At 41.4% G+C, this 22,764-nt stretch overlaps 1 protein-coding gene across 2 annotated transcripts in view; it reads left to right on the top strand.

Annotated features, from left to right (window-relative positions):
- Window positions 1–22,764, top strand: part of LOC132824466 (lysine-specific demethylase 4C-like) — a 436,488-nt gene that overhangs the window by 298,193 nt on the left and 115,531 nt on the right. For both annotated transcript variants that reach the window (XM_060839018.1, XM_060839010.1), the window contains 2 exons: window positions 4,352–4,407; window positions 8,145–8,253. In XM_060839018.1, coding sequence (XP_060695001.1) covers window positions 4,352–4,407; window positions 8,145–8,253 — 165 coding nt within the window. The remainder of the gene's footprint in view (window positions 1–4,351; window positions 4,408–8,144; window positions 8,254–22,764) is intronic.

The following is a 22,764-nucleotide window of genomic DNA, read 5'->3' as shown; positions in this document are numbered from 1 at the left end:
ATGCATCTGAGGTAGAAAATCAATAGCTTGAGTGTCACTCCATAATTTAATCTGACAATCAAGTGCAGTGCTGGGGGCACATAGCAGCATTGCCTTGCTGATGAAATTTCAAGTTTATCAGATTATTCCTTTGTTTCAGGGGATAAATGAGAATTTCGTAGCACTATATGAAGATGTCCAAGAGATTTTCTCATGTCAGCCAAAGTCACCTGTATCTTTATATCAGGCTGATAATTTGTGGGCGGCATGGTGGCACAGTGGTTAGCACTGCTGCCTCACAGCGCCAGAGACCTGGGTTCAATTCCCGCCTCAGGCGACTGACTGTGTGGAGTTTGCACATTCTCCCCGTCTCTGTATGGGTTCCCTCCGGATGCTTTGGCTTCCTTCCACAGTCCAAAGATGTGCGGGTCAGGTGAATTGGCCATGCTAAATTGCCCGATGCACTGAAAGAATGGTGATATATTTTCAAATCAGGATAAAGACTGGCTGAGAATGGAATCTTGCAGGGAGTTAGTCATGTATCTGCTGCCTTTGTCCTCTCCAATTTCATTCAACCTGAACCTCTAATACTTAAAGTTATCTGCTTGCCTCCACTTCCACATTAGTAATGTACTTCATGTCCACCCTCCATTGATGCATTCTTCTTTATTTATCACTTGGATACTTTCCCTATCCCTCACTCTTAAGTTTTCCCCAATGTAATTCTCACTTGGTCCTTATCCCCCAACTTACCCTTTCCATCCCACATTTGTCAGCCCTCCTCCCTTGCTTGGGTTAATTGTCCTCTCACCCTCTAATTTCACTTCACCTGAAGACACCATTTCAACTTACTTCTAAATAAACTCGGAAAATTTCTGTACTTTGGAAGAAGAGTCGATGGCGCAGTGATTAGCACTGCTGCCTCACAGCGCCAGAGACCAGACTCCGTGTCTGCATGGGTTTCCTCTGAGTGCTCCGGTTTCTTCCCACAGTTCAAAAATGTGCAGGTTAGGTGAATTGGCCATGCTAAATTGCCCGTAGTGTGAGGGGCAGGGGTAAATGTGGGAGAATGGGTCTGGATGGATTGCGCTTCGGCGGGTCGTTGTGGACTTGTTGGGCCGAAGTAATCTAATAATTTAGCTCGAGCTGCTTCAGTATGCAGAAAATATAGGGACACTGTGGTGGCTTAGTGGTTAGCACTGCTGCCTCACAGTGCCAGGTTGAATCTATGTGGGGTTTGCACATTTTTGCTGTGTCTGCATGGGTTTTCGCTGGGTCCCCCACAGTTCGAAGTTGTCAAGGTTAGGTGGATTGGCGATGCTAAATTGTCTGTCGCATTCAGACATCTGCAAGCCAGGCTGATTAACTGCAGTAAATGTGGGGCTAAGGGGATAGGGTGGGGCTGCATCTCTACAGGCTTGATGGGCCAAATGGCCCCTTTCATCACTGTTGAGATTATGTGAAATTCTTAAAAAAAATCTGTGCAAGTTACAGGCTTGGTAAAGACAACTGCATGCGAGTAGCCCAATTTTTAATAATTTTAAATTGCTTTTAAAAACTTAACAGAATCAGCCAGTCCCTGTACACCTCCATCCCCCATCACGAAAAAAACAGCCCAGATGGCCTCCTTCTTCAAGGACCGCAGATTCCCCCCAGACGTGATCGACGATGCCCTCCACCGCATCTCCTCCACTTCCCGCTCCTCTGCCCTTGAGCCCCGCTCCTCCAACCGCCACCAAGACAGAACCCCACTGGTTCTCACCTACCACCCCCACCAACCTCCGCATACAACGTATCATCCGCCGTCATTTCCGCCACCTCCAAACGGACCCCACTACCAAGGATATATTTCCCTCCCCTCCCCTATCAGCGTTCCGCAAGGACCACTCCCTTCGTGACTCTCTCGTCAGATCCACACCCCCCACCAACCCAACCTCCACCCCCGACACCTTCCCCTGCAACCGCAGGAAATGTAAAACTTGCGCCCACACCTCCACACTCACTTCCCTCCAAGGCCCCAAGGGATCCTTCCATATCCGCCACAAGTTCACCTGTACCTCCACACACATCATCTATTGCATCCGCTGCACCTGATGTGGCCTCCTCTATATTGGTGAGACAGGCCGCTTACTTGCGGAACGCTTCAGAGAACACCTCAGGGACGCCTGGACCAACCAACCCAACCACCCCGTGGCTCAACACTTTAACTCTCCCTCCCACTCCACCGAGGACATGCAGGTCCTTGGACTCCTCCACCGGCAGAACATAACAACACGACGGCTGGAGGAGGAGCGCCTCATCTTCCGCCTGGGAACCCTCCAACCACAAGGTATGAATTCAGATTTCTCCAGTTTCCTCATTTCCCCTCCCCCCACTTTGTCTCAGTCGGTTCCCTCAACTCAGCACAGCCCTCCTAACCTGCAATCTTCTTCCTGACCTCTCCGTCCCCACCCCACTCCGGCCTATCACCCTCTCCTTGACCTCCTTCCACCTATCCCACCTCCATCGCCCCTCCCCCAAGTCCCTCCTCCCTACCTTTTATCTTAGCCTGCTTGGCTACTCTCTCTCATTCCTGATGAAGGGCTTGTGCTCGAAACGTCGAATTCTCTATTCCTGAGATGCTGCCTGGCCTGCTGTGCTTTGACCAGCAACACATTTTCAGCTGTGATCTCCAGCATCTGCAGACCTCATTTTTTACTCAGTTCTAGTTATACCCATTACAGTAATCAGTTCCTTTTTAAATTAAAAATTAAATTGCAATGCTATTATACATGCATTTTTATACTTTGATGCAAGGAACAGCTTACATTTTGGAACATCTGATTTATATTTACAGTACAGTTAGTGAAAATATGCCAATGCCAATTTTGTGGCTGTGACTAGAACTTAGTGCAGTTTTTAACACCAAAGGTTATTCAAACTTGATTTGCACAGAGCATAATTTGCACTTAAATGTCTGAGATTTTTAGTTCTGGCTTAGCTGATTTCAAATGATTCTCAGCAGAAGTTATAATACAATTCCATGCCGGCACCCTTTTTAAAATTCTTAACTTTATACTTGATAGTGATACAGACTTCAAAGAATTTTGTTTTTCTGAGTACTCCAATGTAAGGTATGTATTGTGGTAACTAGTAAGCTGCTGTCTGAGTCCTTCTCTTTTTGACCACTCATTCCTCAAAGTAATTTTGGCATTTTAACTATTTTTTTCTATGTAGATGTAATCAATAAGATATCTGCCATTACATTTGCAGGAGAATCAGTTGTATTTTATAACTTGTGTACTTCTTAAAATCTTGTCCAAGTAATCAAAGCCTTCTATGTTTTCACAATTGTGAAGAATGGTTTCCTTGGAGGTTTTCATTGATACACTGGATTGTTTTGGTGCAGATTTAAGTGTGTATTTAAGTAAGGCTGTGAAATGCTTGATTGTTAGCCAGTTTATAAAAGTATAAATGTTTTAAGCATCAATACAAATTGGAAATTGTTACTTAGTTGAATCTGTTCAGCTGACAGAAAAAGTCTTAGGGAGTCAGATTAAACATTTTTGGCATCTCCCCTAGCATTTCCTTTGATGGAAAACATTATTACAGGCATTTCTAATGTACTTTACGCAGCTTTGCAGGCCAGTTGAAATATTTTCTTTCAAGTTTGTCTGCGATTCAAAAACCTTATTAATGCAATTTCTTGCCTAAGTGAGAGTCCGAGATGACTCCAATCACTTCCCAAAAATTATTTTCAGTTATGATTTCTTTTATTTGTGGTGTCATTTATACTTACTTTTTGTTGGTTATTTTTAGATAATGTATCTTATTTAATTGTTTTTCCCTGTTTACACTTGACACACACTTTACCCATTCAATTTGTTGTTGTTTGCTTTATGTGAAAATTGACTTAATTGATTGCAAATGACATACAGAACTTTACTAGTGGACTGGCAAAATATATTTCATTTTCTCAATTCATTAGAGGTTATTTCATAATTTTTTTCAGATTTGGAAGAATTTTCATCAGTCTCTACTTAAGAATTGCTGAACTCACTTCATGATGTTGTATTCTGGCTTTTGACATTTTATATATTGGATTGATATTGGGTGGATTGTGATATCTACATTTCATATTAAGGAAATGATTTGATCATATTTATACAAATTTATTGTTTATCAGCTGGAGGATTTACATCAATTTGAATATATAGCTGTTATAACAATACATTATATTTTGTTACAACGATGTAATTTGTTATATTAAAGCTATTTCATCGAGATTTGCAGAAATAAAACTACAGCAACTGCTATTTTTATAATAGGCATTTATGTGAGAGAGAAAGGGTTGACATGATAAATTACTTAATGTTGTCCTCATTTTCTACAGGATTGTTGCCTTTGTAATTTGAGGGGTGGTGCACTTAAGCAGACTACTGATAAAAGGTAAGCGAAAACTATAGAGTTGTAAGGCATTTTTCTTATTGATTGAACTGAATTCAACATTTATTCTAAATTTGTTTTTTTAAAAAGACTTAAAACCAGTGTGTAGTTTTAAAATGCAATCAGAGTTTGAAATAGAATAATTTCACACTCATTGTGCCCTTTGGGCTATTTTGGAGCAGTTATGGAATTGTTCAAAATGATTAATGATCTATTCAATTGCATCAGCCTGCTGTTGACAAAACCTGCATACTTGGCTAGTGTGAACACGAGGTTGATCAAGTCTCACAGTATATAAATGTTTTCTTGCTTGGAACCAAGGAAACAGCAATGGATATGCTTTACGATGAGACTTGACTTTCTTACCATTTCAAAATTGTAACTACACCGTTATGATTATCTTTGAAAGATAACTTGTACCACTTATTTTGTTGCATGACATATGTTGAAAAGTGAGTAGTTGCCAAATGCCACATCTGAAATCATAAGAAATAGAAGCAATAATAAGCCATCTGGCCCATTGAACCAGCTGTGCCAATAAGACCATAGCTGTCTGATTGTGCACTTAATTGCCCTTTGCTATTTGTTCCTCCAAAGCCTTCCACTCTTGTCAGATAAGGATTTATTCATTTTAACCTTGAATATGTTCAGTGAGCCAAGCGTCACTGCTCACTGAGGAACAGCATTCTGCAGGTAATGACTCTCTGAGCTGAAAGTTTATCCTCATCTATGACCCGATATTGTTAAAACTATTTGCGATAGTTCTTGATAGCATATGTTTTAATAACATCACCTTTTGTTCTTCTAAACTCCAAATGAGATAAGGGCTCAACTTTTCTTCAGAAGGAAAACCCTTAATTCCATAATTAGACTCTTAATTATCTTAGCAGCATCCAATGTAAGTTTATCCTTCGTTAAATAAGGAGACAAAAACTGCACAGTGCTCCAAGTACAGTTTCACCAATGCCTTGTTGCAACAAGACTTCCGTAATATACTTCCGTGAAGAGCAAATGAGGCCTGAAAATTCTGTGGCAGGTCGCTCACCTCCTGACTCCCAAAGCATGTCCACCATGTATAAAGGCACAGGTTGGTAGTGTGATGGAATATCTCCACCTGTCTAGATTGATGAAGTACCAACAAAGCTCAGTATCATCCATAACAAAAAAACAGCCTGCTTGATTTGCACCACATTCACCGTCTTCCACATTTTCCTTCCCACCAGTACACTGCAGCAGCAGAATTAGTTAGCCGCATTAAAGTATTCTCTCCCTTCACGACTGGCATAGAATACAACAGTGTACACCGTCGACAAAATGCACTACAGTGTCTTGTCAGATTTCCGTTGACAGCATTCTCTACTTGTTTGAGCTATACCACCTAGAAAGGCAAAGACAGCCAATGCACAAAGATATCATCACATGAAAGTTGAGTTAAAATTCTGGAATTATTTTCCGAATAGCACTGTGTGTCCCCCTTATATACCCAAGGATGGCAGTTTCAAAAAAAGCAGCTCGCCAACTTCTCTACCAAGGCATGTTTATGTTTGAGCAGAAAATGTTGGCCTAGCCAGTGACATCCACATAGTTTTTTTTTAACTTGTAAAGGTGCAAAGCTTGACCTAATAGAAAGATATAATATCAAAAGAAGCAGAATTGTCCCATTTGGCCTATCAAATCTGCTCCACCATTCGATCATGGCTGGTATGTTTCTCAACCCATTTTTTTTTGCCTTCTCTTCATAACCTTTAATCAAGAATCAAGAACTTACCCATCTCTGTCTCAAATACTCAATGACTTGGCCTCCACAGCCTTCTGTGGCAATAAGTTCCAAGATTCACCACCCTCTGGCTGAAGAAATCCCTCCTTGTGTCACTTCTAAAGGATCATCTATTTATTCTGAGGCTTTGTCCTCAGGTCCTAGTCTCTCCTACTAGTGGAAACATCTGCTCCATGCCTATTTATCCACGCCTCTCTGTATTCTGAGTTTCAATGAGATACCCCCTCATCCTTCTAAATTCCATGAAGTTCAGACCCAGAGTCTTCACTAGTTCCTTATTTGATGAACCATTCATTCCCAGGATCATTCTTGTGAACCTTCACTGGAAGTTTAAATTATGAAAGCGTTTGATTGAGTAGGTAGAAAATGAGGTTTTCCATTTATGTGAAAGAGTCAATACACACATGGAAACTGAAGAAAAAGAGAACCTTAGCCAGGTTGGTGAAAATGTGAAACTCACTATCACAGTGAATAGCTGAGGCAATTAGTTTAGATGCATTTAAGAAGAAGCTAAATAAGCAAACAAGGAGGTTAGAGTGGCTCATAAACTGCACGGACTATTCCTTTGTGCGGTATATTCTAATTAGTTAACATGTTCAATTCAAGGCAGTTCATTTTACATTAATTTATAAGAGCAGATTACTGCAGATGCTGGAATCTGTACTGAAACCATAAATACTAGAAGTCATAGCAGGGCAGTCAGCATCCATGGAGACACCAAGCTAATGTTTCGAGTCCAGATAACTCTTCAGTACGTTCATTTATCATGTGTTCCCCCTCTGTAGAAAGGAACAAATAAATTAATCAAGAGAGAAGCCTCTTTCTGAAAAAATAGAGATTGATCAGTTGAATGTGCCTGAAGAACATTCAACTGATCAATCTCTATTTTCACAGAAAGGTGTATATACATTTCTTGGGAAGCCATGTCTTAGTATGGATGAACAGAGTTACCAAGGAGGTTAATTACACAACTTGTGAATTTGAGAATGCTGGTAAGCAAGAGAAATGAATAAGAGTTAAGGTCTTACAAATATGGCAATAGAGTATGAATAAAGAAAGAAAAAATAGAGATAGATTTATTGTCAGGACCATGTTTAAAGTACCATGTGGAAAGAGAGGATGGAAAATCTTTTTAATTGAGAGGGTATGGAAGAACTTGTCTGTGGAATGTTGTGGTGTAAGGTGGGGTATTATACTGGACTGATCCCAAGAAAGGGTAAGAGATCTCTGATCTGTGGTTGTTAATTTAGAGAATTATGCTAATTTAGAGAAATTGTCTATTTCCATTATTCAACTTACAACTGTTCTTTTCAGTGAGCTGTGTGATCTCATTAATCCTTCACTCAACGGTTTCTATCATACTATCAGGAGAAAATGAGAGAAGCAGACACATGAGGAAAGTGGTGCACGCTTTTGTGGGAGGCTGGGGACATTGTGGTGGTTGGAAATATTGATCAATATACATCTCCAGAGTTGCTGTTCTAAAATCTATTTCAAAGCATGTTTCCATAGAATAAACAGATGAATTGGTAATAATGAATTCTTTCATTAGCTACAAGATCATCATAAATTTTTTTAATCTGTAACATTCATGAATTTTGAACTTTGCTTAAATAAGTGAAAGAACTGCCATAATTCACCTTCAGCAATGAAATATCCTCTATATAACAAAGCCAATAATTGGTTGTTGACCTTCAGCCCTTACTGTATGTGCATAGACTTGAGCAAAAGACAAATTGATACATGTGGAGGAACAGAGATTTCACTGTATTCTGAAACCAATTTATGTCTGAAATCCAAACAAATGCAGTGTCTTTACACTGAAAAGGTTAACACTCTAAAAGTTACTTTGGTGCCAGATTCAGAACAGGGAGACTGGCAGAGCAGAAATCAAACCCGACATTGTCATCAGTATTCCTTTGTGGTTCATCACATTATTCAAGTTGTCACTTGTGTTGTTTAGGTGGGCTCATGTGATGTGTGCGGTTGCAATTCCAGAAGCAAGGTTTGTGAATGTGGTGGACCGCAGTCCAGTGGATGTCACCCGAATCTCTTTGCAAAGATTGAAGCTCGTAAGTTTGAAGAGTTGCTTCTCTTTTCTCTGTTTTATCTTTCAATTGTAGTTGGGTGTTTGACAAAATCCCAACAAAACTGTTCTGGGCATGTGCATGCCTGAAGTTTACTGCCGCTTTGTGCTTTAATTGGATCTCTTTGTTGGCTCCATTATTATTTAATTTTTCCTGTTTTGAACAATCTTTTAGGAGGTCCCATGTACCTTGTTAATCCACAGATTTGAACTCCAATTTGAGCAACAAAATAGCACCTGTTGCACATTAAAGGTGGACAGCATGGTGGCTCCGTGGTTAGCACTGCTGCCCCACAGCGCCAGGGACCCAGATTTGATTCCGGCCTCAGGCGACTGTCTGTGTAGAGTTTGCACATTCTCCCCGTGTCTGCGTGGGTTTCCTCTGGGTGCTTTGGTTTCCTCCCCCAATCAACAATGTGCAGGTTAGGTGAATTGGCCATGCTAAATTGCCCATAGTGTTCAGGGGTGTATACATTGGGTGCATTAGTAAGGCGTAAATGTAGAGTAGTAGAATGGAGAATGGGTCTGGGTGGATTATTCTTTGGAGGGTCGGTATGGATTTGTAGGGCTGAAGGGCCTGTTTCCACACTGTAGGGATTCTATATTCTACTGATATCAAAGATTCATTTATCAAGCAGAAGCAGATGTAGTCATGTATCAGTTTTCAAAATTAGAGTATGGGAGATTGCAAATATCGCATTTGTGTACAATTTTGATACTTACATTTTGTGTCAGTGAACAAAAGGGGGAGATTATTTGGCTTTTAAACTCCTGTGTGAGGTTACAATGTGCTGTTTTCAGATTATCAATTTAAATTGGGGTGGATCATCACCTCTCATATTTATCCTCAGGAAACTAAAAATTAACATTTATTCAGTAATGTCCAACGAAGTTTAATTCTATTCACAGACCCAATCGTCAGTTTCTGTGGTTATTAATCTACACTGATTCAAATGTTACTTCTTTATGTTTGTTATTCTGGAGATTAGAATGAGGAGTTTGTGGAGAAAGCATAACTGGGGCAGAGATTGAAGGCCAGGAGGCATGGTGCTCATGTTTTATTTCTGCACTGGAGAGCAAATTATCTGTTCAGTACTTCTCAGGATGAAACAAATTTCAAAAATTCTTAGCAAGAAGGAACAAGTGTTTCAATTGCCATGCTTTTCTTTTTTAAAATGTGCAAAGTGTCCTGAATTAATGATTTAAATGTTATTGTGCTGTATCTCGAGAATAAATGCAATGGTATGTTACATATTTGAGTATCCCATTGTGGTGCATCATTAAACCGATTTAAATTAGCAAAATTGGTCAGAGTGATTATGTTTCTCAAAAATGAGTGATGGCCAATCAGTTTTTTGTTAGTAGCCGTCAGACCTTCCAACGCTTGAATTATATATATTCATTTACCTCCTGCCTTCCTGGGGAGATTATTATTCTGCCCTTTTGCTCTTCACTCTCTCTCATCTCTGACTTTCTTTCCCCCATTTCTCCACATGCCCACTTCTGCTCACTCTTTTACTCGTCTGTCTCCCACCTCCCTCTCTGCCTCGCCGTTTCTCATTCCTTCTCTCCTCCCCCCCCCGTCTCTCTATCTCTCCCCTCTCTATCTCTGTGTTCACTCCCTCTCCCTCCTCCTTCCTTCCTCTCCCTTTTCTCTCCCTCCCCTCCCCTCTCCCTTCTCTCTCCCACCCCACACTCTCCCTTTCTCCATCCTTCTCTCCCACCCACTCTCCATCCCTCTCTCCCCTCCCACCTACCCACGCACCCACACTCTCTTTCCCTCCCACCCACCCACTCATCCTGTCCCTCCCACGCACCCACACACTCTCCCTCCCTCTTCCCACACTCCTACCCACTCTGTCTCCCTCCCACCCACTCTCTCCCCCTTCCACCCACCCACTCCCTCCCTTCCACCCACCCACCCACTCCCTCCCATCCAGCCACCCACTCCCTCCCTTCTACCCATCCAAGCTCTCCCTCCCTCCTATCCTTCTACCCACTCTCTGTCCCTCCCTCCCACTCTCCTACCCACACTCTCTCTCTCTGTCCCTCCCACCCACTCTCCCTCCTTCTCCCCCTCCCTCTTCCTCCCATCCACCCATTCTCTCTTTCCCTCTCACCCGGTTTCTCTCTACTCACTCCCATCTACTCTTTCTCCCCTCCCTCCCACCCTCTTTCCGTTCTTGCTCCCTCCCTTTCTCTTTCTCTCACTGTGACCCTCTTTTTCTCTCTTCATAACTCCTTCCCGTTTCCCTAAGCCTCTCCCCTCCCTGTCCCCCTCTTTCTTTCATCCTCCTGTCTCTCTCCCAATTCCCTCTTAACCTCACACTCCTTCCCTCCTTCCTTTACTCCCTTCCATCTCTGCTTCCTTCTCTCTTCCTCCCTTCCTGCCTCACCCTCTCTCATGCTCCCTCTTCTCAACATCCCTAACCCTTTTGCTGCCCCTTTCTGTTTCCTCTTTCTATGTCTTTCCCTGTCTCTTTCCCCCCCCCCACCCTTTTTCCACACACTACCATCCTGCCACCCCCCCCTCTAATCAAGGTCCTGAAGGAGACAGTATCCTTAATGCGCTTTGTGCGTGGGTCGCTTTGATAAACAGCAATTTGAAACAGTTGCATAATTACCTAATGTATTAATTCCAAATTGTTAAGATGAAAGTGAGATTTATCTTTTACAGGAATATTTTCAGATTATTGTGAAATTTAACTTTAATTTACTTTAGATATGCACACAATAGCTGTTAGTTGGGTTCCTTCCTAGTGCATTCTTCCTATAATCATAAAATTACAGCATTGCGAAAGCACATATGATATACCTTCTGCAAGAGCAGCTCACCTAGTCCCACTCTCCTATCTTATCCTTGTACCCTTGAAATTGTTTTCTCTTCATGTGCTTATTCAATCCCCTTTAGAATACCACAATTGAATCTGCCTGCACCGCAGTCTCAGCAAGTGCATTCCAGATCCTAACCGCCTGCTATGTAAATAGGTTTGCCCTTATCTTACTGTTGGTTCTTTAGCCATTCAGTCTAAATCAGTGTCCTCTGGTTCTCTCTTTGCCTGGAGGAATCAATTTCTCTCCATCTACTCTTGATGGATTTCCTAATGTTTTTAAACAGTTCTATCAAATCTCTGCCTCGCCTTCACTTTAAGAAGAACAACTCCAGCAGCTCCAGTCTAATCATGTCACTGAAGTCTCATCACTTTTTTGTCATCCTACAAATTTTAAAGGATGTTCCACATACCTATCATTAATATGCATCAAGAAAAGCAGAGGCCCTATTTCTAGTATTGGAGGCAGCCCAGAGAACGTTCACTAGTGTGAACTCCAGTGTTTTACGGTCTTATGATCTCTTGGAAACCTCACTGTATGTCTTCCTGCAATTTGAAAACACCCATTCACCACCACTATCTGTTTGCTGTTGCTCAGCTAACTCTGCATTCATGCTGCAACTATTGCCTCGTTTTCATAGGTTTCAACTTTACAGGGATTCAGTTTATGAAATGTCTTCTGGAAATGCACTTTCACTTTATCAACCTTACCTGTTACCTCATCAAAAAACTTAAATCAAGCTCATTTAACACAATTTGTCTTTTATTAATCAATGCTGGCTTTACTTAATTAATTTACACTTGCATTTGTGGGGTGTTAATTTTGTCTTGGAGTACTGTTTCTAAAAATTTGCCAACGCAATTATACTGTCCTGCCTGTAATTACTGGGTTATTTCTTTTTTTTTAATAGCTATTTTTATTGAAATTTAACATTTTTGCAAATTTACAAAAATAAACAAAACTCTCAAATACAAACATTGATGTACAATTAAATCATATATACAATAGTCATAATTTAACAAAGAAAAGGAAAAGAAAGAAAACAAGAAGAAAAAGAAAAAAAAACAAGAACCGAAGAAAGAAAGAAAAAAACAACTCAACTTTCTACTAATCTAACCTATAACTAACCAGAGTGTATACCTAAGTCTCTTACATGCTCGGAATGTATAAACATCAAATATAATAAAACCCGTATTCGTGTGGGATTCCTCTCCCAAGGGGCCCTGGAGCAGCCAGATCTGAAATCTTCACTAAATAAAAGCCCTTGTTAGGATGGCCGAAATATCTGCATTTATATAATTCAAAAAGGGCTGCCATATTTTATAAAATAATTCAGTCTTTCGGTGCACCATATTTGTGAGGAAGTCAAGGGGGATATATTCCATAATTAATCTGTGCCAATTTGAAAGTCCAGGGGGGCCCTCAGCCACCCAGTTCACCAAAATATTTTTCCTTGCACAGAAAGAGAGAATAGAAAATAGTCTCTTCCCGTGCGTATCCAGAAATGAGAGGTTCGAAAAGCCCAAAAGGAGAGATACAGGGTCCACCCTAATTTCCGTTCCAAAAATTTCTGTCAGGGTATTTGCCACTTTAGTCCAGTATCTGCGGATTTTCTGACAAGTCCACAGACAATGTACAAGAGTACCCACCTCTATTTTGCATTTGGGACACATTGGAGATGCTCCTGCCTTAAATTTTGCCAGTCAAGCCGGAGCTATATGGGCCCTATGAAGTATCTTTAGTTGGATAGCCTGAGTTCTGTTACAGATAGTAATTCTTCTAGCATTTTCCCAAATGTCATTCCACATATCCTCAGAGATTTCTAGCCCCAAGTCCTGCTCCCATGTTTTAAGCAGGTCATCCATGTCTCCTGAAACTCCATCATGTAGCAAATGGTATATAGTACTAATGGAGGATACCCCCGCTGGTCGTAGGACATTACGTTCTCTGTCTGATTTATAAAGACTGTCTATTAATGTAATCTTCTTCTGTATATAATCTCGAACTTGGAAGTATCGAAAGAGATCCCCATTAGGTATTCCAAATTTCAGACGCAGCTGCTCAAAGGACATCAGGATCCCATCTTTAAATAGGTCCCCTAAGCATGAGATGCCCCTGGATCTCCAGAGTTTAAAGGTGGCATTTGTAATCCCCGGTTGGAATCCCCATGCGCCTACTATTGGCGCATGGGGGGATGTTTTATGTGAGTTACCCTCATTTTGCCGCATTATATTCCAGGCCTTAATTGTGTTTAATATTATGGGATTTTTACAGTGGTCTGTAATGATTTTCCTCTTATCTGAAAATAAAAGGTTAGTAAGTGGATATTTTACTTGGGAGGCTTCGATATCCAACCAGATTGATGGTGGATCAGATGAAACCCAATCAGCTATGTAACTTAGTAGGGAGCTTAACTGATATTTCCTAAAGTCTGGGAAGTCCAGTCCTCCCCTTGCCTGTGGAAGCTGTAGCTTCTTCAGCTTAATAAGGGGCCGTCTATGGTTCCAAATAAAGGAGCCCAACCAGCCATATAATTTACGTAGGGCTAGCCTTGGCAGCATCAGCGGGAGCATTCTCATAGGATATAAGAGACGGGGCAGAACATTCATTGTAATTAATGCTATTCTACCTAGCCAGGAAATCGGAAGGTCTCTCCATCGCTGGAGGTCCTGCCTTATCCTTTCCATTAATTGTACAAAATTAGCCCTATACAGCTGACCAAATACTGGCGTGATAAAAATACCTAAATATAAGAAGCCCTCCAGGGACCAACGGAAGGGAAAAAGGGATCCGTCCATTAGGTGGGGTATCATAGCCAGACCACCCATTGGCATGGCTTCCGATTTTGAAAAATTAATTTTATAGCCTGGGAATGCACTAAATGTATTAATAACTTGAATTAGACGAGGCACCGACGTTAAAGGATTACTGAGGAATAAGAGAATGTCATCTGCATAGAGGGTAATTTTGTGTTTACTTGTACCAATCCTCGGGGCCGTTATATTAGGATCAGTCCGGATGGCTTCTGCTAATGGTTCGATTATCAGCGTAAACAACAATGGTGAGAGAGGACATCCTTGACGGCAGCCCCTACCCACACTGAAGCCATCCGATCTTAACCCATTAGTAATAACAGCTGCTTTGGGGTCATTATACAATGTTGAAACCCATTTGGTAAACACCTGTCCAACGCCAAACCTTTCCAATGTGTAAAATAAATATGACCATTCAACCCTATCGAATGCCTTTTCCGCATCCAATGAAATTACTACTCCTGGTATCTTTCCCTGATGACAGGCTTGGATCATATTCAAGACCCTTCTGATATTATTGGATGATCTGCGGCCCTTAATAAATCCCGTCTGGTCCTCCTTTATAATATATGGCAGTACCCTTTCTAGTCTTAGTACTAACATTTTTGAGAGAATTTTAAAGTCTACATTTAGTAAGGATATTGGTCTGTAAGATGCACAGTCTTCTGGGTCTTTTCCTTTTTTGAGGATAAGAGAAATATTTGCTTCTTTCAGCGAGGGCGGGAGACAGACCTAACTATACGCAAAATTATACATATCCATAAGTGGGTCAGCCAATATTCCTGTAAATTCTTTATAGAATTCAGCTTGAAAACCATCCGGGCCCGGTGCTTTTCCGCTCTGAAGTTGCCTAATTGCCTCAAGTATTTCTTGGACTGTTAAAGGGGTATTTAGGGCCGACACCTGTTCCGGAGTCAGGCCCGGGAAGGTCAAATTTTTAAAAAATGACTGCATCCTCTTAATCCTATCTTCACAATCCTGCGATCTATGTAGTTCAGAATAAAATTCTTTAAAGGTCGCATTGATCTTTTTATGATCATGAGTCAGGGTACCTGTACTTTCCTTGATGGTCGGGATAGTTTGAGGGGCTTTCTTTTTCTTTGCAAGAAATGCTAGGTATCTACCTGGTTTGTCGCCATATTCATATAGTCTTTGTTTCGCAAATAATATTTCCCTTTTAGCCGTTTGAGTAAGCGCGGTGTTTAAAGCTGTCCTAAGAGCTGTAATCCTCTGCAATTTTGTGATAGAAGGTCTATCAGCATATGCTGTTTCGGCTGCTTTTAGGCGAGCTTCAAGCAGACGCTGTTGTTCTCCCTTCATTTTCCTCTGGGTCGCTGAATAGGAGATGATCAAACCTCGTGCATAAGCTTTGATGGTCTCCCACATCATTGACGGATTGCTAGCCGTACCTGTATTAATTTCTAAAAAAGTTTTAAGTTCTTGGGAGAAGTACTTTAAAAATTTGCTATCTTTTAACAGGAAGGGGTCCATTCGCCAATGCCGAGCGGATATCCCATTGTTCTTTACCTTAGTTTCCATGTATACAGCGGCATGGTCAGAGATTGCTATAGTACCTATTTTACAGGTTGATATAGAATTTAGAAAAATCGACGGGGCAAAAAACATATCAATTCTTGTGTGACATTTATGTGGATTACAGTAGAAAGAAAAATCTCTACCCTGTGGATGGAGACATCTCCATACATCTACCAATCCTAATTCTTTATTCAGGTCCGCCAGTTGTCTAGATCTGGGAGATACTCCAGCGGTACTCTTGGGAATCCTGTCTATTTCCGGATCCATAATACAATTAAAGTCTCCCCCTATAATTGTATGACGGGTACCAAAGGCCATCAGTTTTGAAAAAGCTTCCGTTATGAATTTAAAGGGGTGTGCCGGGGGGCAGTACACATTTAAGATCCCATATTCCTCTCCATTTATGAGGGCTTTAATCAAAATATATCGTCCAGATTCGTCTTTTATCTGATTTAGAATTTTAAAAGGGAAATTCTTCCGGACAAGGATAGCGACTCCCCTGCTTTTTGAATTAAAAGAGGAAAAAAAGGCATGATCAAATCCGCCCTGTCGTAATTTTAAGTGTTCTTTATCCGACAGGTGTGTCTCCTGTAGGAGAGCTATATCAACTCTTTCTTTCTTAAGATTTGATAATATTTTCTTCCTTTTAACTGGCGAATTACTCCCCCTGACATTCCAGGTGCACCACTTAATCGACCGATCAGCCATAATCATCTGGACAGATCCGAGACCCCTCGGGAGGGGAAACCCTATCTAGAACATCCCGAGCATGGAGCATACAAAATTTACAAAAGTAAAGACTCTCTAATACACTCAAAACAATATAACAAAATACTCTTTCTAAGTAAAAAAGATATAAAACATTCCGAATTGGAGATTTTCTCCCTTGTTCCCAGGGAGCGTCACTTCCTCTCCCACAGTCCATCTTACCCTCTTCCAACCAGTGCCCCACCCTTGACCCAGGTGTTCCTCAATAAAAATGAGGAGAATTCAAATATAATATAAAGCTAGAGTTAACAGTGAACACCCCACCCCCACCCACACCCACATCTAAATATATTTGGGAATATTAATACCATATATAAATATATATAACTATAAGATTACAATCTCAACACGTAATACTTAAATATAATACCACAAAATAACAGGGGAAAGATAAACAACCCCGCTCCTAAAAACAGAAGTAAAATAGAATAAGGTAACCACCTCCCCCCACCAACATTAACCAAACGCCCCAACATATATATATACATACACACATAGGGGGAAAGATAGGAAAAGATGAAGGGATGTAAACCAAAATAATGGGAAAGGCAGACCAACGTCCACAATCTCTTACAGTTTATTTAAGAGAGTCCAAGAATTCCTTAGCCTTCTCCGGTGATCCGAAGTTATATATGGATCCTTCGTGGCTAAGGCGTAGCGTCGCTGGATATCGTAAGGAGTACTGGATATTTAAGTCCCTTAAACGCTTCTTCGCCTCATCGAATGCCTTCCTCTTTCGGACCAAAGCTGGGGAGAAATCCTGGAACAGCATGATCCTGGATCCTTTGTGGGTCATAGCTTGGGGATCTTTTCCCAGATTTCTTGAGGCTTCCAGGAGCATCTGCCTCTCCCTATAGCTCTGCAGCTGGAACAGGACCGGGCGTGGGCGCTGGGTTGAACCGGGTCCACGTACTGTGACCGGGTAGGCCCATTCTACCCTTACCTGGCCTGATCCAGCCTGCAGATTTAAAAGTTGTGGCAGCCAATGCTCTAAGAATGCTGTGAGCTGGCCTCCCTCTTCCTGCTCGGGAAGGCCCAGCAACCGAATATTTTTTCGACGAGCTCGATTTTCGAGACCGTCTATGTGGTTTTCTAGGTTCTGGACTCGATTCTCGAGAAAACGGACGTGGTCGGCTGCCGATTTTATCGCAGTCTCCGAGGCTGCGGCCTTCGACTCCGACTCGGCGCTCCAGTTCCTGAATGTCGCTGCCGTGCTTCTGCAGCTCAGCGGAGAGTGCCTCCCTGCTCTGCCGAGACTCATCAATAAAAGCATCAATCTTCGCCTCCCACCTGGCAAACATCTCCTCAAAGCTCATCTTCATTGTTAACTCTCCTGAAGTGGCTGTAGACATCTTTGCTGTAGCTGAAGAGGGAGAGGATGGGGGAGGGGTGCCTGCTTTCTCAGAGCCGCCTGTTCCCTTCCCTTTACTCATTTTTCAACTAGTATTAGACTATTTAAATATATTAATAGGTAACTATTTAAGGTTAACAACTATTATAAATGGTTTAGTGAGTGTGGTGGGGGTGGGTGATCCACTTTGCCCAAGTTTTGGGTAGAGCACTGTGGACTCAGTCTTGCTGGGTCGCCGCCATCTTGGATCCCCCACTGGGTTATTTCTTTTCTCATCTTGTCTGATTCTCTAACACCACCACAATATATATGGAGGATTAGAAGATGATGCCAATACCTCTCCAATTTCTATTCTTATTTCCTTCATTTCCCTTATAATGGTCAGATGCATCCAAATTGCTCTAACTTGCTGTTTCATGGGAATGTACCTGAACTGTCTTTGATTCCATTATGCCTGAGACAGATCTATTACCACTAAACTGAATTTGACCCTTCTACAGTTTTTTTAAAATTCATTACTAGCTGTGCCAACATTTATTGATCATTCCTAATTGCCTTTGAGAAAGTGCTGGTGACCTTCCACCTTGAACTTCTGAAATTCATTTGATGTAGGTTAATTCTTGATATCATTTTTATTCCGTATTGCTCCTTACCTTTTTCCATTGTCACTCTACTTGACCTACTTCATCCCCAAAACCAGATGTAGTCATATTCCTTTTCCATTCAACCAAGACCAAATTACAAAAAATCTGGAAATTACCAATTTAGAATACGTAGCATCCTAAAATCTGCCTTAATGACTTAATCTCTCTTTCTACCATTTAAAAAAAATTTAGATTCCCTACAGTATGGTAACAGGCCCTTCGGCCCAACAAGTCCACATCGACCCTCTGAAGAGTAACCTACCCAGACCCATTCCTCTACCCTATGTTTACTCCTGACTAATACATCTAACACTATGAGCTATTTATCATGGCCAATTCACCTGACCAGTACATCTTTGGATTGTGGGAGGAAACTGGAGCTCCCGGTACTGATATAGACAGTGTCTTCTGGCAGTTCAAGGAACCTATATACTACAATCACATCCACACCTACAGAAATAACTGTCTGCAACCCCTAGTTATAGCATCTCCTTTGCTTTCCCAGTCTTCCTTATGTCTGCCTGTGCAGTTGAGCTCCCTTTGCTGCCTGGACCTAGCTCTCTCTGTGGTCCCTGATAAAGGGTTGCCTTAGCAGTTTTCAATACTGGATACTAACAGAAGAGTGAGATTCACTCAGGAGACTCCCAAACGATCTGTATGGCTCTCCTTAACTGTCTGGCAGTAACCAATTCTTTATATGCCTGCATATCCTTAAATTGTGAGTTGACTGCCTCAAAGAATAGGTTATCCTTACAGCTATCAGCTGTGACTGAAGTGTTGAAAACCTTTGAACAGAGAACTTAACTTCTCCTAACTGTTATGAGTTTCAGTTCTGCTGGCTATAACACAACTTTCCTTTTCATCTACTGTTGCCATTTTCAATCAGGAGAGCATTAACAACCGCATGAGCAGAAAGAAAACCAGTTATGAATTTTGCCTTCGAGTACCATTTATAACTTGCATTTATCATGGAAATCTAAGTTATTAAAGTGTGAAGTTATACATATACTTTTTGAACACTTTGTAATAAGACACCTTGTAGCATATACTTTGTGTTTCATTTAAAAGGTGTTATTTCTAAATGCAAATTCACTAGAGTTGGAATAGCCCTTGCACCACACCACTTAATCTCAAGTATGCCTGCATTTTAAATGATTATTTCTTCCACTCTGTTAATAGGGCTGTGTAGAGCTAATATAGAACTATAAACTATGTCACTTCTAAAGAAGGCCTGTGAAACTCTCTCTGGTAACTGTCATGTGAGTTCAAGGTTTTCCTGATTTGAAATAAGTAGAATATTTTCCCTTCTTGACTGCCATGTTATGTAAAATCATAATGATGAGAAATGTAGATAATATTTGTCATGCTCAATAGATGTTGAATGAGCTGATTCCTGAGTTTGCAGCTGCATTTCGTTTGAACAGTCCTCAGCAGGAAAGAAAAAAGTTAGCTAGGTTCATACTGCTAATTACTTTCAAGTAACCCCTGTTCAAAGGTTTGCCTGTAGAGATATCAACAATAGTGTTCAGTCATCTTGCACAATTAACTTGCCTGGCAACATGCGACTGTCAACATTTACATATTAAATTGGATTGAGATCAAGTTACTATGGTAGTGGTTACCAAACTGTGTTCCCATCAGGCCCCAGATACCAACAAAAATAAATAGCAACAAAGCAATACAGTAATGTTTGGTGTGTAATTATTAAAGATTGTGTATTATAAATCAACATCCCACACTCCATATATTATGAAAACTCATGTTTTTAAAAGACCTTTGTAAAATATGCTGTATTTTATTAAATCTACCAGACCCAATGAGACATGTAGCTATGCATGTTGTGACAGCTTCTCAAAATCTCATTTTACAGGCTCAGTAGATTTGGTTGAGAAAGGAAGCTCACTGTCACCACCATTTCCTTATCTCTGTCTCCCAGGAGAAACCCCCTCTACTTTTCATTTTCCTGCTCAACCTTTTATTCTCGGATTTCTCTCTTTTCAAAAACTGTTAAGCTGCAGAACAGAAGAGCTCAAGGTCACTGTGCAGACTGCATGAAGGAGACTGAAGGGCAGCTACAGCTGAGAATCAAAATCAACAGAAAAGTATGAACTGTGGGAAAATGGGGAGGTGGGGGAATTGTGAGAACTACGATTCAGAGTTGAACATGCTTACAGGAAATCAGGTTTAGCTGTGACTGGAGGATCAGAAAGCTTGGGGTGTTGGTGGGCAATGTGCATCACAAAAAGAGTTGCAATAGAAAGCTTCACAATTCGAGAAAGCCACAAGTTTCCATCCCACAGGTGTTATCTCGCAGTGTGGATAAAACAAACAAACAAAGGAGAAATGTGAGATGATGCAGTTTGGCCAGTAGAAAATTGGAAGACAATACAAAATAGCGGGTGCAATGCTAAAGGGGGTGTTTGTGTACAGATCATTGAAAGAGGCAGGGCAGGGGGAGTGAGCTGTTAATGAAGTGTGCAATGGTGTCACCTTTATTAATAGGGGTTTAGAATACCACAGCAAGGTAATGTTGAACTTGTACAAGACACTTGTTAGATTTAAGCTGATGTATTATGTACAGTTGTGGGTGCCACATTATAGGAAAAGATACAAATGCATTGGAGAGAGTGCAGAAGTTGAATAACTTGGAGATGTGCACTTGGGAAGGACAAGCAAGGCAAAGGAATAAATGATGAACGGTACCCTGGGAAGGACCGAGGATCAGAGGGCCCTTTGTGTACATGTACATCGATACTTTCAGGTAATAGGGTAGTTTGCTAAAGTAGTTAAGAAAGCATAAAACATACTTGCTTTTGTTAGTTGAGGCATAAAGTTTACAAACAAGGAGGTAATGCTAGAATTATATAAAATGTTGGTTAGGTCATAGCCATGGACAACTGAAGACATATGGGACAGCATAAAACTAAAAGAAATGGCTTAGGAAAATGAAAAAAGCAGAACAGATTCTGCTGAATAGGCAACATACAAAGATTAGCGAAAGGCCACAGAACTGCATTTAAGAGCTACTAAAGGTATTGTGAAAGGAAATTTGCAAGGGTCATCAAAACCAATGAGAAGAAATGTTGCAAAAAGGAAAAATGGGTGGTCAGAAGCAATGTTGGCCCACTAAAGAATGAAAATAGGGACATTGTCACTGCCTATGGGAAAATGGCAGAGATGTTGAATGATTATTTTGCCTCAGTACTTACAGTAGAAAAGGAGGGTAGCTCGAGGAAATTAACAGTGCAGGTGATTGTGTTTTCATGTGTCTGTTCTAACTGTCATTTTGAGTGATACGGGTCATGATGGATAAATGCTAATGAAATGTATTCTGGGCATTAGGAATAGGAAATAAAACCCACCAGTAATGCCAGTGATTCTTGCATTTGGTGAATGGAGAAAAGTAAATGTTCAGGTCAAGATGGTTTCTGTCAAGCTTGCAGGTGAATGTGTTTTCATGCGTCTGTTCTGACTGTCATTTTGACTGACACAGGTCATGATGGATAAATGCTAGTGAAATGTATTCTGGTCATATTCTGGTGTTGAGCGTCTTCAATGTTGTAGCTGCATTAATTCAAGAGGCAGAGGGAAGTCTATCACAGTCTTGACTTGTTTTTACTAAATGGTGGAAAAGCATTGGAGAGCCACTTCCCACAGTCCTGCTCTTGCAACTTAGTCAGAGTTAATCTCTGAATTTTGATGGTGGATAGGTCCGCAATGGGCTGAACATCAAGACCATATTGGTTGGATTAGGAGAAAGTGAGGACTGCAGGTGCTGGAGGTTAGAGCCAAGAGTGTGGTGCTGGAAAAGTACAATAGGTCAGCATCCGAGTAGCAGAAGAATTGACATTTTGGGCATAAGCCCTTCATCAGGAGTGAGGCTTGTGGGTTGGGGCTGAGCGATAAATGGGAGGTGGGTGGGGTTGAGGGGAGGTAGCTGGGAAAACGATAGGTGGATGAAGGTGAGGGAGAAGGTGATAAGTCAGAGGGGGTAGTGATGGATAGGTCCGGAGGGGACTGCAGAGTTGCAGGCTTGGGACTCGGATAATCTGGGGGGAGGGGAAATAAGGAAGCTGTTGAAATCCACAATATGAGTTGTTCCTCCTCCAGGTGTTGGGTGGTAACGGTTTGGTGGGGGAGGATACCCAGGACCTGCAATGTCCTTGACAGAGTAGGGGTGGGTAGTTAAATGTTCAGCCATAGGGCAGTGGGGTTGGTGGGTGCAGGTGTCCCCAAGATGTTCTCTGAAACAATATGCAAGAAGGCATCCTGTCTCTCCGATATAAAGGAGACCACACCAGGTGCAATGGATGCAGTAGATTGTCTTGGCATTGTCAATCAACCATTTGGAGATGAGCATTATGTGACATGAATATCACTTGACTGCAATCAGCTGAATCCTGAATGCTGTCCTGATGTTGCTGCTTGTGAGTGTGGACTCTTTCATTATCTCAGGGACTGAGAATTGCCAACAGCCTGACAACAGATCTTATGGTAGAATGAAGATCATTTGGTAAGCTGCTGAAGATGGATGGGCCTGGACAGTGCACTGA

The sequence above is a fragment of the Hemiscyllium ocellatum genome, chromosome 2, assembly GCF_020745735.1.
Source record: "Hemiscyllium ocellatum isolate sHemOce1 chromosome 2, sHemOce1.pat.X.cur, whole genome shotgun sequence".
Lineage (NCBI taxonomy): Eukaryota > Metazoa > Chordata > Chondrichthyes > Orectolobiformes > Hemiscylliidae > Hemiscyllium > Hemiscyllium ocellatum.
Note: the sequence above shows the minus strand (reverse complement) of the source record. Positions and strands in the feature narration are given on the sequence as shown.